The following is a 17,078-nucleotide window of genomic DNA, read 5'->3' on the forward strand; positions in this document are numbered from 1 at the left end:
GTCATAGTGCTACGATGTCTGCAGAGTGGCAGTTTATAGTGATGTCTAGTACTGAGACATCATGCCACAGACATGTAGCTTGATGTCCCACCCAGTCACATTATCTTAACACCAGGCTGACCAGTCCTAAAACTAAACTCTTAATGCTGATCACCAAGCGAGGCAGCTGTTAAAGCTAGTTTTATAAGTCTCAGGTATGACTCAGCCGGGGTTTGAACCCATCATAAAGAATTAGGAATCAATTATACAATATTATAACATAAAATTACTGTATTTAACAATAGGACCACTTTTGTATGAAGACCAAGTTTAACAGGTGCATCTGCATATTAAGACCTCCTTTTAGTTATGCTGTTAAGTATGAAACATGACCAATTTACCTTGACACTTTTATTCAGAACATTGTAGGTCAAGGTCACAGATGCTGCCTGACTGATTTGATTTGTTGCAGAAATGATGGCATCACACAATCATGCAGTTAGCTGTTGTTCCCATGATTTGTTGTACCCATTGCACAATTACAGTTTTAAAATTTTGTGAAGGCTGATTAAAATGCTGTCTTTATTGTCTTCTGTCTAGAAACTCAATCAGTCTTTGCATGTAGGAAGATTATTGCTTGAACACAATTTCTTTTTTGATCGAGATTTGTGGTATTGCAGAAACTCTAGAGATGTTCTGATTTAATTGTGTCTTTGAGGGGTTTGGTGAATTGATCAATTGATAAGCCATTAGGAAAACATTAAAGCACAACAGCAGTGAGTCATGTTGAAACAAGAGATAAATGATTTCTTTAGGAAGGTCGATGAGACAGAAGGAGCATCTGTGAGAGAAGAAACTGGGGGGGGGGGGGTTGGGTTGAAAGAGCTGATGATCTGACGCTAACCAAACAGTGCAAAAGACTTTGATACAGAAACCTTGTCATTGCGCACAAAAATCTGATACATGAACAAAAGCATGTTAAGAGCAACATGTATCACTTGTGGAAACTTTTGTTTGGATATATATCCTGGAAACTAGTTCCTGAATCTATTCAGGCTACAGTTGCTGTGATTCTGCCTTTGAACAAAGCTGATTGTGATAAGGGATTCAGTTCTCAAAGCAAAGTTCACAATGCTATGAGGAATAGGCTTTCCACATGCCATTGAAACTCTATCACTGTAGGCTATCATCTGAAACAGTAAATGTACTGATGACAGACAGATATACGTCTGCAATAAATAATCTTCAGTTGGCAAAGACTTTTTGAATTTGAGTGATAAGTAACAGAGAAGAAACATGTACTAGATGAGCAGACTAAAATAACTATGCCGATTCCTTATACATTTATTGTCAAAGTAGTGATACAAAGTCATTCAATGCTTGCTTTAAATTAGGTGTTTGCTTACCTTATATTAATTTTGCCCTTCATCAGCTGCCATTTGGCATTTTTTACGCCACCCACATCCCCATGATTCCCTTCCTGCCAGGAGACGTGTGAGGAATTCTAGCTCCCCCAAATAAGAAAATTTTAGGCAACATCTCTAAAGGTCAATTAGTGTGACAGCAGGTAGGATGATATGACATTTATCAAAAGCATGATAATTTTTAATCTAATATATTTTATTTGTAGCACAGAGAGGGAGACCCTGATTGTAAGACTGCGGGTCTGATAGAGGCCTGTCTGTATGATACAAACAATACACAGAGGTTGGTGTTCATTGTGTATATACTGTGGATGGATAAATAATTGTGTGATTTAATTGTTGCAGATATTGTAAATTTTGACAGCCATGATTTTTGCAGGGCTTAAAGGTTTACTTGATATTGCTAAGGTTAGGCTGGAATATTTTATTGAAAAGTCATAAAATAGAAGAATCAAGCCATTCTGTATACTTTCTTGTTAAAATTCTTGTGCTTATTGTTTGACCATGTTCAACAGCATAATGGTAAGTTGATTTAGCTTGTTCAAATTTGTATGTAAACCATAAGGAGTAAAAATGTAGTTACAAAAAGAAATGAAAGAAAGACAAAAGTTGAAAAGGATTGGGATATTTTTAATTTTTTGGAATATGTTTTTTTTATTAAGTGAATATAATTTAGTTTCATGAAAGGAATAAAACTATAAAATATTTCTCATCGTAGATGCTGCAAGATAAATGATATAAATAGTTATTCTGAGAAGTAGAATAAAGTCTTTGGAATGGTGGTGTTGTCTATTTAATAAAATATTTTCTGTCATTTTATCACTGCCCAAGTGCATTTAGAATTCAGACATTTGCATTGATGATTTCTAGTTATCTGCCTGTTGTTTGAACTCAACAATTTTTTCAACCCATGCAATTTTGCTGGATAATGTTGGTTTGTGAAAAAGCTTGCCAGTAGCTTCTCATGGGTCGGTGGTTCTTCCCGGGGGTTTTCCGGGTTCTCCCTCCACCATTAATACTGGCCGCCATGCATAGCCTATCTTGTGCTGAAAAATGGCATTAAACCCCACAACAACAACAGCAATTTTGCTAAATTTTTTAATTGCTATTGCCGGCAGTTATGAAGCAATATAAAGATCCTTCATGATTTGTGTTTGATTGGTAAGCAGCTGTATGCCTTTGTGATTGGAATGACCTTATGCCTATGGCTCAGTTTCAAAGAGCTTGGGTTATAAATATGCACTATTGGTTTTAATTTCAAATTATGTAAGACTCAAGAACATGGTATTTCACAAAAAATGTTAGGGGTGTTATTATTGAAAACCCATACAAAGATTTCTGAAGTACCTGCAACATAGACAAAAGTCAATTATAAGGGGTAATGAGAACGCTTATAATGTTTTGTTGTATGGCTGGCAGTGAAACCATATGCATTCAGTGTGATCATAGTAATCTATAGTCATAAGATGATCTAAGTAATTCACAGTCAAATGGGTTTACTTGCTGTCTCATGTTTTCATTGTAGCATTTTATGCAGAAGTGTTTTGAATGTCAATCTTGAAATGTTTATCATGCTAAATAAAAGTTAGAGGTCTTGAGTGGCTGGAGTTAATGTATTTACCCTGTGTTCTCATTTATTGTTCCTATTATTCCTTTATTTTCCTACATTTTTCAATAATATTCCTACAATTTTAGCACCACTCAGATATTTTGGTCATTCAAAGACCCTTGAAGTCTTATTATTACTACTCTCAAACCGGAGTTATTTCCCTTCAGGCATGAAACCACCTGTCAAAAATTAAGATTGAGCAGTACCGTACATAAATCAAAGATATGTTGTGCTATGATGGCATCAGCCTTTGGACATGGGTTGAAAATTTACTTGTTCAACTTCAACTGGTCAGTAAAATTTTCCAGCAGTTAAATGCCATTTTCATTCCCTTCAGGTCATACAGAATACCCAGATCTATAATAAGCAGACAGAAACAATAAGGTCTTTAGAGTAAGATTTCTCCAGTATTTAAAGAAAATAATACCAGCTTGGTATGTAAAAGTTTATTCAGGGCAAATGGATTTCTTATAATTTTTAACACCTTTATAATAACATTTTGATTCACACAATAATTAAATGCTTAAATTTGGACTATAAATATATGTATGAGATGATCCAGCTTATGGAACAGTAGCCTTGTCTTGAGCACATTGTTAAAAATTCCTATTTTGATTGCCTTTGTTATAGTGAGAGTTGGTACCTGTTGTCCTTGACTGAGCAGTTTTAAGAATTCCTTTATTATAGTACATTTTTATGAAGTCCTTTCCTTTAGTATAGTGAGAGTTGGTACCTGTTGTTGTTGACTGAAAACATTTAAAGAATTCCTTTCTTTTGTTATAATTATAGTTGGTATCTGTTGTTGTTGACTGAGCACATTTTTAAGAATTCCTTTCCTTTGTTATAATTATAGTTGGTATCTGTTGTTCATGACTGAGCACATTTTCAAGAATTCCTTTCCTTTATTATATTATAGTGTGAGATGGTACCTATTATTGTTGACTGAGCACAGTTTTGAGAATTACTTTCCTTTGTTTTAGCGAGAGTCGGTACCTGTTGTTGTTGACTGAGAACTATGGAGCTCTTACCATTTTACAGCAGCTGATTCCTACCAATAACATCATCACCATATTTGGAAGTAGTTTTCCCAAGGATCAGGAATATACACAGGTAGGTTGATCTTACTGACTTTAATGCTTGTAGTTCATATATTTAATCAAAATATTAGATTTTAGTATATTGTTGCTGTTGATAATTTGTTATTTTGTCTAGCTACTTCTGTATATCATTTATTGGTTTATTGATTTTTCTCATCTCAAATTGTACAGATTGTGTAGCTTAAAATTAGAGATTGGAACTAATTTGTGTAAAAATATAATCCTTGACATGGTGAGAAGAGAATCAGCATTCATTCTTGGCAAGTACAACATATTTTCTAGGATTTTACGAACAGCTCAAATGAATTCATTTATGAGCACATTCAGCACATTTTTGATAGAGTTATGGGCCCTTCATGTTCTTAGTATAGGCGTTGCACAACCTTGTGAAAACTAGTTTGCACATTAGTGAAAAGTAAGATATCAGTCACTTTTTTGCTTGTAACAGCTGCTGTGGCATCAACAGATTGTTATGTCTTGGTTGAAGATTTTTCATTGGCCTATATCTCCTTGACACCTTTGGATTTTCATAATATATATCACTTCAAGAAGCTAAGACCCACATCCTGGAATCAAAGGAATTCATACAAATGATGTTAATCTGCCATCTAATGTAGCCATTATTATGAATCATATAAAAACATTTAAATGCCTTCTTCTTTAGAAGGGCTTAACAGAATTTGACCAGATTTGATGGAAAGCATTATGGCCAGAAGAGCATACAATTGATGTCAATCTGCTGTATAAAAAATTTGAGAAACCTTTAAATGACTTCTCAAAAACTGCTAATTAGAATTCTGATTGATGTAAAGCATCTTGAAATCGAGGGTTGTCATTTTTATATAAATTATTCCAATCTGCAATCAGATCTTGCTGCTTGCTGCCATGAATTAAAATAGATTTGCCTTTAAATGACCTGTTTAAAAAAATGCCCTTGAAATGATGACCAATTTAACAATGCATCAAGAGCTTTCTGTTTTTGCATAACTGATGCTGAGCCACCTTCAAATATAGATTTTGCTAAAACTAGAAAACCTTCAAATAATTTCTTCTAAAAGATCACTCAACAAAATTTGATAGAAGGCATCTTAGCATGAAGGACTTCCAAGTTTTACAATACTGATTCATCATCAAATATGGTAGGTGTTACTAAAGTTGGAAAGACCTTTAAATGACTTTTCAGAGGTGAACCACTCAATAGAATTTGAGCAAATGTGACAGAAGGCAGCTTTGCTTGAAGCACCTTCAGGTTGTTACAAATGATGCTAATCTGCTGTCAAATACAAGTGTTATGAATTTAAAGACTTTTAAATGATTTCTTTTTTTTAAAATTGATTTTTATAAATGATGCTGATCTGTTAATAAACAATTTCTTCTCAAAAACTGATAAATGAGAATTTAAACAAATTAATGGGAAGCATACTGGTATAAAGGCCTTCATTACAGGTCAGATGGTGGGGTAATGTATTCAAATACTGATCAAGATCACACACACACCAACAAGAAAAAAATGAAACAAACTGGAAGCAACTGTTGTTAAAAAAAAATCTGGAACTTGCAATTGTTATCATATAATTTGCATCCATCAACATTAGAAGAAATTTTTAAAGAAGAATTCTGTGGACCCAAGAGTTCTTGACTGTCTGCTCATGCATTTCACTGATTGATATTTATCATCAAGGAGAAGTCTTTCAAACCCATTGGACCTTTTGTTTGCAAATGATGCCTAATTGCAGTTAAATATGGCAGCCATAACTTAAAAAATTCTATATAGAATGGGACTGATATTTGACAGAAAGCACTGCATCATAAAGATTTTTAAGTTTTACATAGCTGATATCAAGCTACCATCAGATGTGGATAATGTTGATAAAAATAGATCAAATAAACAGTCACTTCAATAATAATGGTGAACAGATTCTGTCCTAATTTGACCAAAAGCTTTAATTTGAATGTGAAGAATTTTATATACACTGATCCTAAAAATGAGTTATTTCTCCAATTTATTTTATTTGTATTGGATTTCAAATGCATTCAGAATTAATTTTGTTTATATTCCGTTTGCATTACATTTGTGTTTGCATTTTAGCAATCATTTCCTCAGTGACCATTCAATGTCTCAGAAATGTATTCTTGTTTTGCATTTGTTGATTTTCTTTCAGCTTCCTTCTATTTTTGCGAGTATTCAGGGGAAAGAACTATTGTTTTTCATCATGTCTTTATAAAAGTAAACTTTAAAAACAGCAAATATGGAGAATGCAAAAGATAGGATCAAATTTATGATGAACCATAAACACTGTTGCATTTGGACATAAAGATTCAGTTGTAGAATATCTGTCACAAAGTAAATTTTATTTCTTATTTTATTTCATTCAAATAAAACAGAGAGGTGCATCCCCAGCTTATGGCATCATCACATCATTAGTGGTTGTTTATGCCTTTCTTGACAAGAGCAATATAACAGCTTGTAAGGGCTGAAAAACAATCTTTTAGTGTAAGGAACGTGATTCTTGATTATCAGGTGAAAACGTTTTTGACTGTGGAGATTCACTGGCTGCTTTAAAGTAATTTATTTTCAAATCCATTCATGAAGAACATTTGTGCTTGCATTTGCATTTGTTATGCACCATTCTGCTTTATGCATTTTGCAGTTGTTCTGTGTTCATTCTGCATTCTGTTTGTATCCATTAATTTATTTTCCATGCATTTTTCATTAACTCTGCATTTAATTTTCTGTTCATTAAAAATCACCTGTTTCTGGGTATGTATTTTGTTTATGTGCCACTGAATATGTGTGCTGTTGCAAAAGACATGTAACTTTAAATAAAATATATGTCAAATACCACTAAACAGAATTGTACCAAACTTGACAAAGAGCAATTTCTTGTTAAATTTATGAAAATAATGCCACTCTACCTTCAGATATGGCTGCCAGTTTTAAAAATTAAAAGTCTTAAAACAACTTCTGTTTAAAAACTACTGCACAGATTTAAGAAAATTTGACTACACCTCCTATTATGAGGGACCTATGTTAAAATTATTGCAAAGGATGTTATCTAGATGTCCAAAATGGCTGTCATTCCTAAAAATGAAAATTCCTGTTGCAGATCAACTTCTTATAAACTGATAATTGGAATCTAACCCACTTTAACAGATCATGTTCTAGCATGAATGCCTTTCAAAGTGTTACGAACAGTAAAAAATGACAACTTTAGGCAACTTTTCCTAAAAAGAATTGCCCAGCAAAATTTCACCAAATTTCGCACTAAGCATTGTGGCAGAAAGAGCTTTAAATTGATATAGATGATCTAGATACATCAAAAAATGTGGCAAGAGTTGTTAAAGTAAAAAAAATATAAAATATCAACAAATATAATACTTTGTTTTTTGGCCAAGTGTACTCCATTTGGTGGTTATGTGGATTTCAGTTACATAAGCAATGTCAGATCCACATGGATCACTTTTTATGGATATTGATGGGAAATATTGGGGCATATTCTAATTGTTAATCAGCATCAAACATGTAGGCAGGAGTTCTCACATACATGTACTCTAATTCAATTGTTTGTGTGCAAATATTTGTTGTATATTACAGGTGTGTAGGAACATTAACCGCATCAAGGTGTGCATGGAGACAGGTAACACAGTGGTACTGCTGAACCTGGAAAATTTGTATGAAAGTCTCTATGATGCTCTCAACCAGGTGAGTTGATAATTAAATTACAGTGTCAAACATTACAGAAAACATAAACACCATTTCAATGATATAAATGCACATCTTTTACGTATGCAAAAATATATAATAAAAAAAAGCGCATTGCCCTCCACATCTTAACAGACATAGGGTTACATATCAATCAACTTAAGTCTATTCTTCATAATTTTTGTTTGATAATATAAGTATATAGCTGTTGTAGGATTAGGTGATGAAACTTGATATACAACATCATTAGAAAGTTGGGGAACCAGTCTGCAAGATCAAGGTCATAGGTCATTGTTTTAGGTTTTTGGTCACAATTTTCCTTTCTCCTCAATTACTCAAAGCTGATTGAGATTAAGAGATGAAACTTGATATACATCATCATTATATGGTATGTTGCATGTGAATTGGGGGTCCTATCTTTAAGGGAAAGGTTATATTTGATTTTTATACTACATTTTCCTTTTGCTCTCTATCCATCAGGCCATTTGAGGAATAAAACTTTGTATTCATACTCATCATCATCAGAAAGTATTTTTCCTTTGAATACATTCCCTGATCACATTAGCATTAACAGTAGGAATATAAACCTGCTACCTCCCAAATCCAGCCCTACTAAGGTGGCGCTATACAGTTTCGCATTTTGCATAGGGTTAGGAATTTAAAGAAAAAGAATGTCCCCGGCTTTCTTCACTGGTTATACTGGCTATTTAAAAAAGACCTTGTATATCTTAGGTATATTGCAAAGAACCTTTAATTCCCTTTATTTTGGTGTATGATTGATGGGTGTACTATGGGTTATAGAGTATACAGCTTGGCCTTACTTCAAATGTGTACCTTTCAAAAAAGTGCTAGCTCTACTTGGTCATTTTCACTTCCTGAACTTCAGAGGTCAATTGTATAAAAAAGAGCCGATAACTTTTTTTACATTTTATATATTTGGTAATTCATTCATTGCACTTTCAGAAGCTGGTATTGTCTAGTCTGGCAAAATTCATTTTCCCTATTTTAATAGCTGCTATGTATAGTGTACTTTAGACTAATTCAGACTGATTTTTTAACACAAGGGAGCAGTCATTTTAGTTAGCAGTGTGCTTAAATCATGTAAAATTTCCAAAAGTACAATATCCAAAAGAAATATCATCCACATTACATTAATGTAGCATAGAGGTATGCAAACGTTCTCTCCACTGTGCATGTTTTAAATGCGAACTACTTCACCTTACATACGTCACTCTCTCAAAAGTACATATTATCTGGTGAGCGCCACCTAAATGATGAAAATTCCTCTTTTCTCCGTCATACAGACAAAGGGTGGTAACCCTTGCCCATTACATCCCCTTGCCACCACTAGGCTTTGCCAGTTTTTAAGCTTCACTTCGTACATAATGCCATACAGAATAAGCCGCTTGTTAAGTCTGTGAAATTAAAGCCATCCATCAAAATTTTAGTTTAATTTGGAAAAATATTGATTCAGAAGTAGGTAGTGTACATTATTTTTAGGTAACTGGCCAATATTTTGTGAAATTTATCACTTTCTAGCACTTTTTCATTCAGTCTGCATGATACAACATGTTATCATCAATGCATGTAGATGGTTGCACATGCTGACTTGAATTCATGTGCTCTGTGTATAACTGATGCTTTATTGTTTCTGTTATTTTATCATTTCTTGTCAATTCTAAATTTAGTAATTTCAAGAAATACAAAATACAGGACACATGAGTTCTTACTGGCATGTACCAAATGTATCTCTGCTTCTCCATGCAGCAAATGCAGTTTGTAGTCTGAGGTTGTGGTCTAAGGCCATTCTGCAAAAAGTCAGCAAAAGCAAAGTGAAAAGGTGAAAAGCAGGCAAGACCAGTATGGATGAACTAAGTCTACTTCCAAATACAGAATCAGTCTTTTCCCTTGTTGGGGACATGTCCATGGTCACCCTATCCCACCCAAACTAAAATCAGAAGGATGATGCCTTTCACCACTATGACATCAGTAGATTTGCAGATATGTTGTGGTTACATTTGGATACACCATTGATTCCTTGCTGTAACATATACTTTGACAAACACAGGAGATGGTCATATAATTCCTGACCTCAAGCCAAATTTTGCCTCTCTTCCCTTTGTTTACTTTCACAGATAGTTTGGATAACAGTGGCGATTGTTCCACCATTTTAGGCAACCTCTTCGGTGTAAGTACCCCTGCAAGTCTGAGCTTGATCTTTGGGCATATGGTAAGTATATTTTCCTCCGCGGTAGAAACAATCTTCTATCCTGTTTGAGTCATCCCAATTGTCTAATGAACTGAAAAAATCTAGCCTTCATGCACCAGTGTTTTGTCCATCTATGTATGGAGTTCATAAGCTATCTCAGTCTTGTACATCTCCCTCATGTCTGTGTCTTACAGATGATTGAACTTGTAGAGCCTGTTTTCAGCAGTATATTGATCAGTGAGAGAGTTCTTGCAACTCCTCAAGTTACTCAATGTGGCAGGGGCTGCCTTTATGTGACTGTTACAAATGACTTTGCTAGCTTAATGGAGCCTCATTTCCAGTCCACTTGACCAGGAGGTCAATATCACTAACACACTAACAATGTACAATCATTCCTATGTCAGTGGCACAACCACATTTGTCTGACAACAATAAATCCTCTGGAGAAACCCCATCTTGAAATGAAGATATGTACAGATGCCAGTACTATATGGATGGAGAGCCCACATGTTGCTAGGCTTTGATATGGTCAGCAGCACATTGGGACCAGGGAAATGGCCTCATCACATCAACCTTCTTAAAAGCTATCTTAAATGTTTTTCAGTTCTGGAATGACAGACTTGTGGGAAATCAGTCCTGATTATGTTGGACAACATGGTATTGGTGATTTACCTTCTCAAATGTGGAGGGAGGTGGGGGAATTGCATGACCTGTGTGTCCTGGTTTGACAGTTTCTTTGTTGGTGTTGCCAACATCTGAGCTATGTGCAAATCAGCAACATTCCTGGCAGACTCATTGTTCTGGCCAATGTTCTGTCCAGACAGGGTCAGATTATTCATGCAGAATTGTCCATTCATTGGTCAGTTTTTCATTGGATTTGTGTTTTTTTTGGGGGGTGTACCTTTTCATGACAAGGTAGAACCTCACCTTTTGTTTTGTTATCCCAGACCCAGAAGCTTGTGCCATTAACACAATATCCGTCAGTTTGGAGGCTCTATCTTCTTTTGCATAGTCCACCACCACCACCCTATGGTCTTTGTACTGAAGTTAATATAGAAACTAAAGGATCAGAATTTCAAGGTAATTCTGATAGCCCCTCCAAGTCCTGGGTCAACAGGCAACTCATGCTAAGAATAGAGCAACCCAGGAAGATTACAGCCAGACCAAATCTTAGACATCCAAGGTTTCAGGTGTTTCAGAAATGCCTGGGTCATCTCTTCCTTCATGCTTGACTGTTGTCAGGACAGCTTTGTGAGCACAGGAATTAAGACCTTTGATTTTGGAGAGAATCATTAGAGCAAGAAATATAAATGTTACTGTTCTATATGTTAACCCTTTACCTCTTAGAGCATAGTTACAAAGTGCAGCGTCCTATAAATAGAACACCTGTTACCTAGTCGACCCCATACGCATAGGCCTGCCTGTGAACTGTTAAGCAATGTAGTGTATGTTGTGTTTAACAGCAATTTTAACCATTTTACATTTTTGGTACACATCTATTATATGTGGAAAAATTTAAGAGTAAAGTCCGATTGTTATAGCTGTGTAATTATTTCTCATGGAAGAATTTTTTATGTGCTTCAAAATCTTGAGAGAACTCGTTCACTGTCATGTCAGTGAGGCCGCATGACCAAACATAGCTGCCCTTTCTCATACTCAGAATTTACAAGTTTTTCGTCTGCGTCTACATCACTAAGTCATCTCAGTTTGATAATTTATACAAACTGATTGCTGCCTACATTAATATCAGAGCCTTTACTTAGGTTATTGAATCTTTCATAGTTGTGATTCTAATCGTGAAAACTTCATAAGTACTGAATGAAATCCGCGACCTCCATTTTGGAGAGTGGAGATAATGACCCAGTTACTTTAAATAGCAGATATTGACCAGTGCATAAACAGTGACCATGTGATCTGATGTAATTGTCATTCACAGAAATGAATGTAGTATCTAATAGGGGTTTTTCCCCAAAGGTGGTGCTACGAAAACAAGCTTAAAATGGCTGATGTTTACAGTTGACGTCAAAAGGTGCTTCCAATTGCAACTTGAGGAGAGGTGTCAAAAGGTGCTTCCATGCGAATGATGTAGAGGCATCCAAAGATGCTTGCATGAGGTAATGGGTTAAGGCTTTTGAGGGAAAGTGGTTGGTATTGAGTCAATACCATTGTCCATATGTGTGCCTTGATCCCTCACCTGACCAACCTTTTTTCCTCTGGCTCTACAAGAAGATGTTTGCACCAGTTACCATCAAAGACCACCACTCCATAATATCTAGCACATTCAGATACCATGCTTGGCATATTCTAACATCTCAAAAGATCGGTTTTGCCTGAGGATTGCAGCTCATGAAAGCAGAATGCATGAAAGCAGAATGATCTTTGTGAGCCTTATGCTCAAACACAATGTTTTGATCCAAGGCATCATCAAATCAATTGGCTGGCATGCAGGGTAAACCTTCTCATGTTTCAATCTCAGGGCTTTAACTTCACAGATACAGAATCTGAATTTGAAGGGTCCCTAGCTGCTGCCCAGATCAGCACCAGACCTAATTAGACCAACACAGCTTTTTACCATCACTGGATTTGCCATTGAATTTTGATGGTAACACGCTTTCAATAATCATCTTCTTAACCTGATGGAGCAGTCATGGATCTTGTGATACCGGGCTCTGTTGCTTTAAGTAGGCTAATGGATTATTGTCCACACAGGGAATCCAGTTCTTCTTCACAAGAAGAATACTGAAGGTATATTTAGGAATGCTCAGCATTACCTTCACCATTATGTAATCTCATAATGTTAATGTGATGTATTTAAAGGAAAAAGTAAATTTTATAGTAAAGTATGTTTCACATTACTTGAAGACTGTAGCAACCACTTCACTATGGGAGTATTCTTTTTGGTAGTTTGCTTAGTTTAAAACTAGGTAGGTAATGGGCAAGTATTACTGCACACATGAATTTGGTGAGACTATGGCTTCAAACCAGATGACCATAAGACTTAAGCCAGCAGAGTCCCTAAGTTTCACTGACTTTGCCAGTGAATTTCGACCGTAAGAAGGTTCAGTAATCATCATCTTGATCTGCTAGAGCAATCACAGATCTCATGACCAAAGGCCATGTTTCTTTATTCCAATTTTTCTTCTAATGAAGGATACCAAAAGTATGTTCATTATTCCCTCCATCTATTACCTGATCTCCTAATGTTTATGTAATCTAGGCATGTATTCAAAGGAGAAAGCAAATGTTATAACAAGTTATGTTTCTCCAAGAATATTTATCTGATCACTTAACTTGATGACCCTCCCAGCCACCCTGCTATGCAAGCATTCTCGTTGATGTTTCACTTGGGATAAAACACGGCTCCGGTGGCCTTGTGGTTAGAGCGTCCACCTCTGATGCAGAAGGTCGTGGGTTCAATCCCCATCCGAGTCATACCAAAGACTTACAAAAATGGTACTAACAGCTCCCTCACTTGGTGCTCAACATCAAGAGGTTAGTGTTAGGACTGGTTGGCCCGGTGTCAGGATAGTGTGACTGGGTGAGACAACATGCTATATGTCTGCGGCATGATGCCCCAGTGCTTGACATCACTATAAACTGTCACACTGCAGACATCGTAGCGATATGACTGATTTTTTTTTAAAGCTACGTTAAAAATCCAAATCACACACACACACACACACTCTTAGGATAAAACTGGGGAGGTAGTTGGGAAGAGTTACTGCACTTATATGTATTATTTAGACCGAATCGACAAATTTTCATCATATATTAAGGTTGGATTCTGAAGGTAGCAGCTTGTATTCCTAAATTTAATGTGATCAAGTAAGTATTCCTAGAGAAACAAACTTTACTATAATTTACTATTTGCTGTCTCATACAAGATTGGTAGCTCAATCTGTAAAGTTAATGTAACCGGTTTCATAATATGGTTTTCTGTCATACTTTCAGCACTGAATTGAGACTTGGGGTGAAGCTTGGTATACATTATACATAAAAAAGTGATGAATTATGTTTGTTTTACCACATTTAGGTTTCCTGTGTTCAAGATAAATATCACAGTTCTTTATGTTAAGTTTTCTATCACACATGAACTTCATTCCTTTCCATGTCTGAGGAGTAACTCTACAGGTCTGTCACAAAGAATATTGTCTGATTTCATCATTGTATGCTGTTGCAGACCTTGCCACAGTAGACAGGGGCAAAATATTCACAGAATTTGCTTGATGTCTAGATGTTATCTTTAGGAAATTTGTGGAATAGGAAATTTGTAGAATGCACTGTTAAAAGCAGGTAATTACAGTTTGTTTTACTACCTGTTCCTAGGTCCATCAGTTGTAAAGTGCATAAATACAAATGTCCTCTAGTATTTGTATTCATGCAACCTGTCAACATAAACAAATATAAACTACCGTATTTACTGTATATATTGGGACATGATAAAATAATTATTTTTTTCCTGTCCCAGAACTTATGGTGAAACTTTTTTCACCTAGGTCATATGTCCCAAGGCTTAAGAAATGAAATAAATTTGTATTGAATTTGAGGCCCCCCCCCACTATACATTACAATAAAATAGATAAACAAAACGTTTATTTGATAATAAAAAGAAAGAAACTAACCTTGTAGTGCTATCATTTATTCCTTTTCTTTTCATCATGAGCATTAGAGAATAAAATATAACCACATACTCCGTATATGTAGTGTGGGCTTCCATACTGTAGCATATATCGCTTGTGTCCGATAACACATGACACATTGTTCATTCACATGAACATTGAGAAACCAACTGTTTTTGGTTGTGCTCAAAGGTTTGACTATATTATCCAACTGAAAACTGTATCCAACAAAATTGCAAACAAGAGGGAAATAATCAATCAGTATTATGAAGACAACTGCCATTCATACATGACATGATGTTAGGTACAAAATAACCATGGCTGTATGACAGTATCTCAAAAATAAAAATAATTATTAGAAAATATATTCACTTGAGTGTAAGTGACAGTCTTTTCAACAGAACATCAAAGACAAAGGTTATATTTATTACAAAGCAAGCCGACCTCGGAAGCTGACTTTGGATACTTTGAAGCCAGTTTTTATTATTTTAAACGATATAAAATACAAAGGGTTACTTTATTATGAAGCAAGCCAAACTTGGAAGCCAACTTTGGATTCTTTTAGGTGTGCCAATTTTATAACTCTTTTTGAATACACAAAGACAGCTAAGATATGAAAGCTAACTTTGGTTCCTTTTCACTGGTGTTGATGGGAATTTTGAAAATAAATTGAAACAATGGAACAACTTTAAAGTGACACAATATAATGCTTCATGCATGAATATTGGTGACCCAGCATTGCCTGGAAGATTTGGAGAAAATATAATCATGTGATGAATTCATGAGGGCCAGAAGAGAAGCAGATCATTTCAATGACAATATGTTCATTAACATGGATAAAATTCTAGTGTACTTGGATCTCATTCCTGGATGGACTGATGAAAGATATGGCACAAAAATGTAAGAATTAGCACGAATGGTGCAGATTTTAAAAAATCTGACTTTAGTCCATGCAGTTTCCACTTCAGGTGATGTGTTACTTCTAACAATAGTTTTTTATGGTATGAGAAAGCTAAAAAAATATTTATGCATTGAAAGAATGGATCACATGTGTGCAGGAGAAGGGGTTTTGTTGATGAGATGATGCTGCAGTGGATTAAAGAGCTTTATCTCAAGTGCACAGTTTTATATTTTTTTAAAGAAAATTTCAGTTGGAGTGCATTTTCTGACATGTAATTTTCAAATGATTTAAAAGGTGTCCCACAGGTTACGACTCGAAAAAACAATGTGTCCCAGAACATACAGTGCACAAAAAATTACTTTCAAAAATAATTTGTGGTGTCCCAACAAATATGGTGTGGTTAATATATGGCAGTTACATTACATCTTGATGATTCATGTATTTCTATCTGATACATATAAAACTTTTAGTTGCATTAATATTTTACACTGAATGATTGTAATCCTGCCATGGGTTTTGCTTTTTGTATCAGTATACATTAGAACTATGCTTTTATTTGTTTGTGTTGATTTTTTTAAATATAATTTATTTTAATATTGCTTTTTCAGTACTATGTTAACTTTGGAGGAGAGAGATATGTGGATCTTGGGCTGGGAACCCATAGAGTCAAGTGCAGAGTGCACAAGAATTTCAGGTACCATCTTTCAGACTATTTAAACACTGAAATACATAATTTTTAGCAAGGGAGATATGTTGATTCTTTACCCTGAGAAGGATATTGTGAAATTAGAGCATGACACCTGTCTTCGTGCATTTATCATCTGTGCTTCCATCCATCCATCCACTTTTACTGTTTTCATCTTTTCAAAATCTGCTAGGTAGATTTGGATCAAACTTACTATATATACTTTTCAAGATGTTTTTTAAATTTTTATACAGGTGACTTCCCTAGCTTTTATTGCAGACTTCCTTCTTAATCCAATCAAATGTGAAATCAAAAGTGCAAATTCATCAGCATTTTAAGTGATGGATTAAAGGAGTGCCATTGTGGAATAAGAAATCAGATATATATATATATATATATATATATATATATATATATATATATATATATATATATATATATATATATATATTTATTTATTTATTATCTATTACCATTTGTCTTTGACCTGCAACCATCAGCACTATTTTTCAGACTTGGAAAGGTGATCAAGTTGCATGTGTCTGTTATCATAGGCCAGTAGCAATTAATTTTAAACATTACAAGAAAGTTTTTGGGTTATTCAGTCTTTGTTTGAACTGATCCTTGTTAGACTCTCTCATAGCTTCTCAGATGTCTACTGTTTATCCACTTATCATTTGGAAGATAAACACATTCTCAGTTAATTTCACATTGCCTTTTCTGACAGCTCTGATGTTTCCATTTAGTCATTTCAACTACTAGAAGATGGTTTACTTAAAAAAACAATATTTATAGCACATAATATTACCAGCAATTTTAATTCCCAATTTTTCTGCAAGACTGATTGTGGTA

The 17,078-nt window shown here is 34.9% G+C and overlaps 1 protein-coding gene across 1 annotated transcript in view; it reads left to right on the plus strand.

Annotated features, from left to right (window-relative positions):
• The window catches only part of LOC149786033 (E3 ubiquitin-protein ligase rnf213-alpha-like), a 260,766-nt gene extending 244,485 nt beyond the window's left edge, over positions 1 to 16,281 (plus strand). The window contains exons 49-52 of the mRNA XM_089978105.1: positions 1,610 to 1,686; positions 3,993 to 4,122; positions 7,705 to 7,812; positions 16,150 to 16,281. Coding sequence (XP_089834231.1) covers positions 1,610 to 1,686; positions 3,993 to 4,122; positions 7,705 to 7,812; positions 16,150 to 16,281 — 447 coding nt within the window. The remainder of the gene's footprint in view (positions 1 to 1,609; positions 1,687 to 3,992; positions 4,123 to 7,704; positions 7,813 to 16,149) is intronic.
• Positions 16,282 to 17,078: the final 797 nt, after the last annotated feature.

The sequence above is a fragment of the Sinohyriopsis cumingii genome, chromosome 12 (assembly GCF_028554795.1).
Source record: "Sinohyriopsis cumingii isolate HCF-2022 chromosome 12, ASM2855479v2, whole genome shotgun sequence".
NCBI classification, from domain to species: Eukaryota; Metazoa; Mollusca; class Bivalvia; order Unionida; family Unionidae; genus Sinohyriopsis; species Sinohyriopsis cumingii.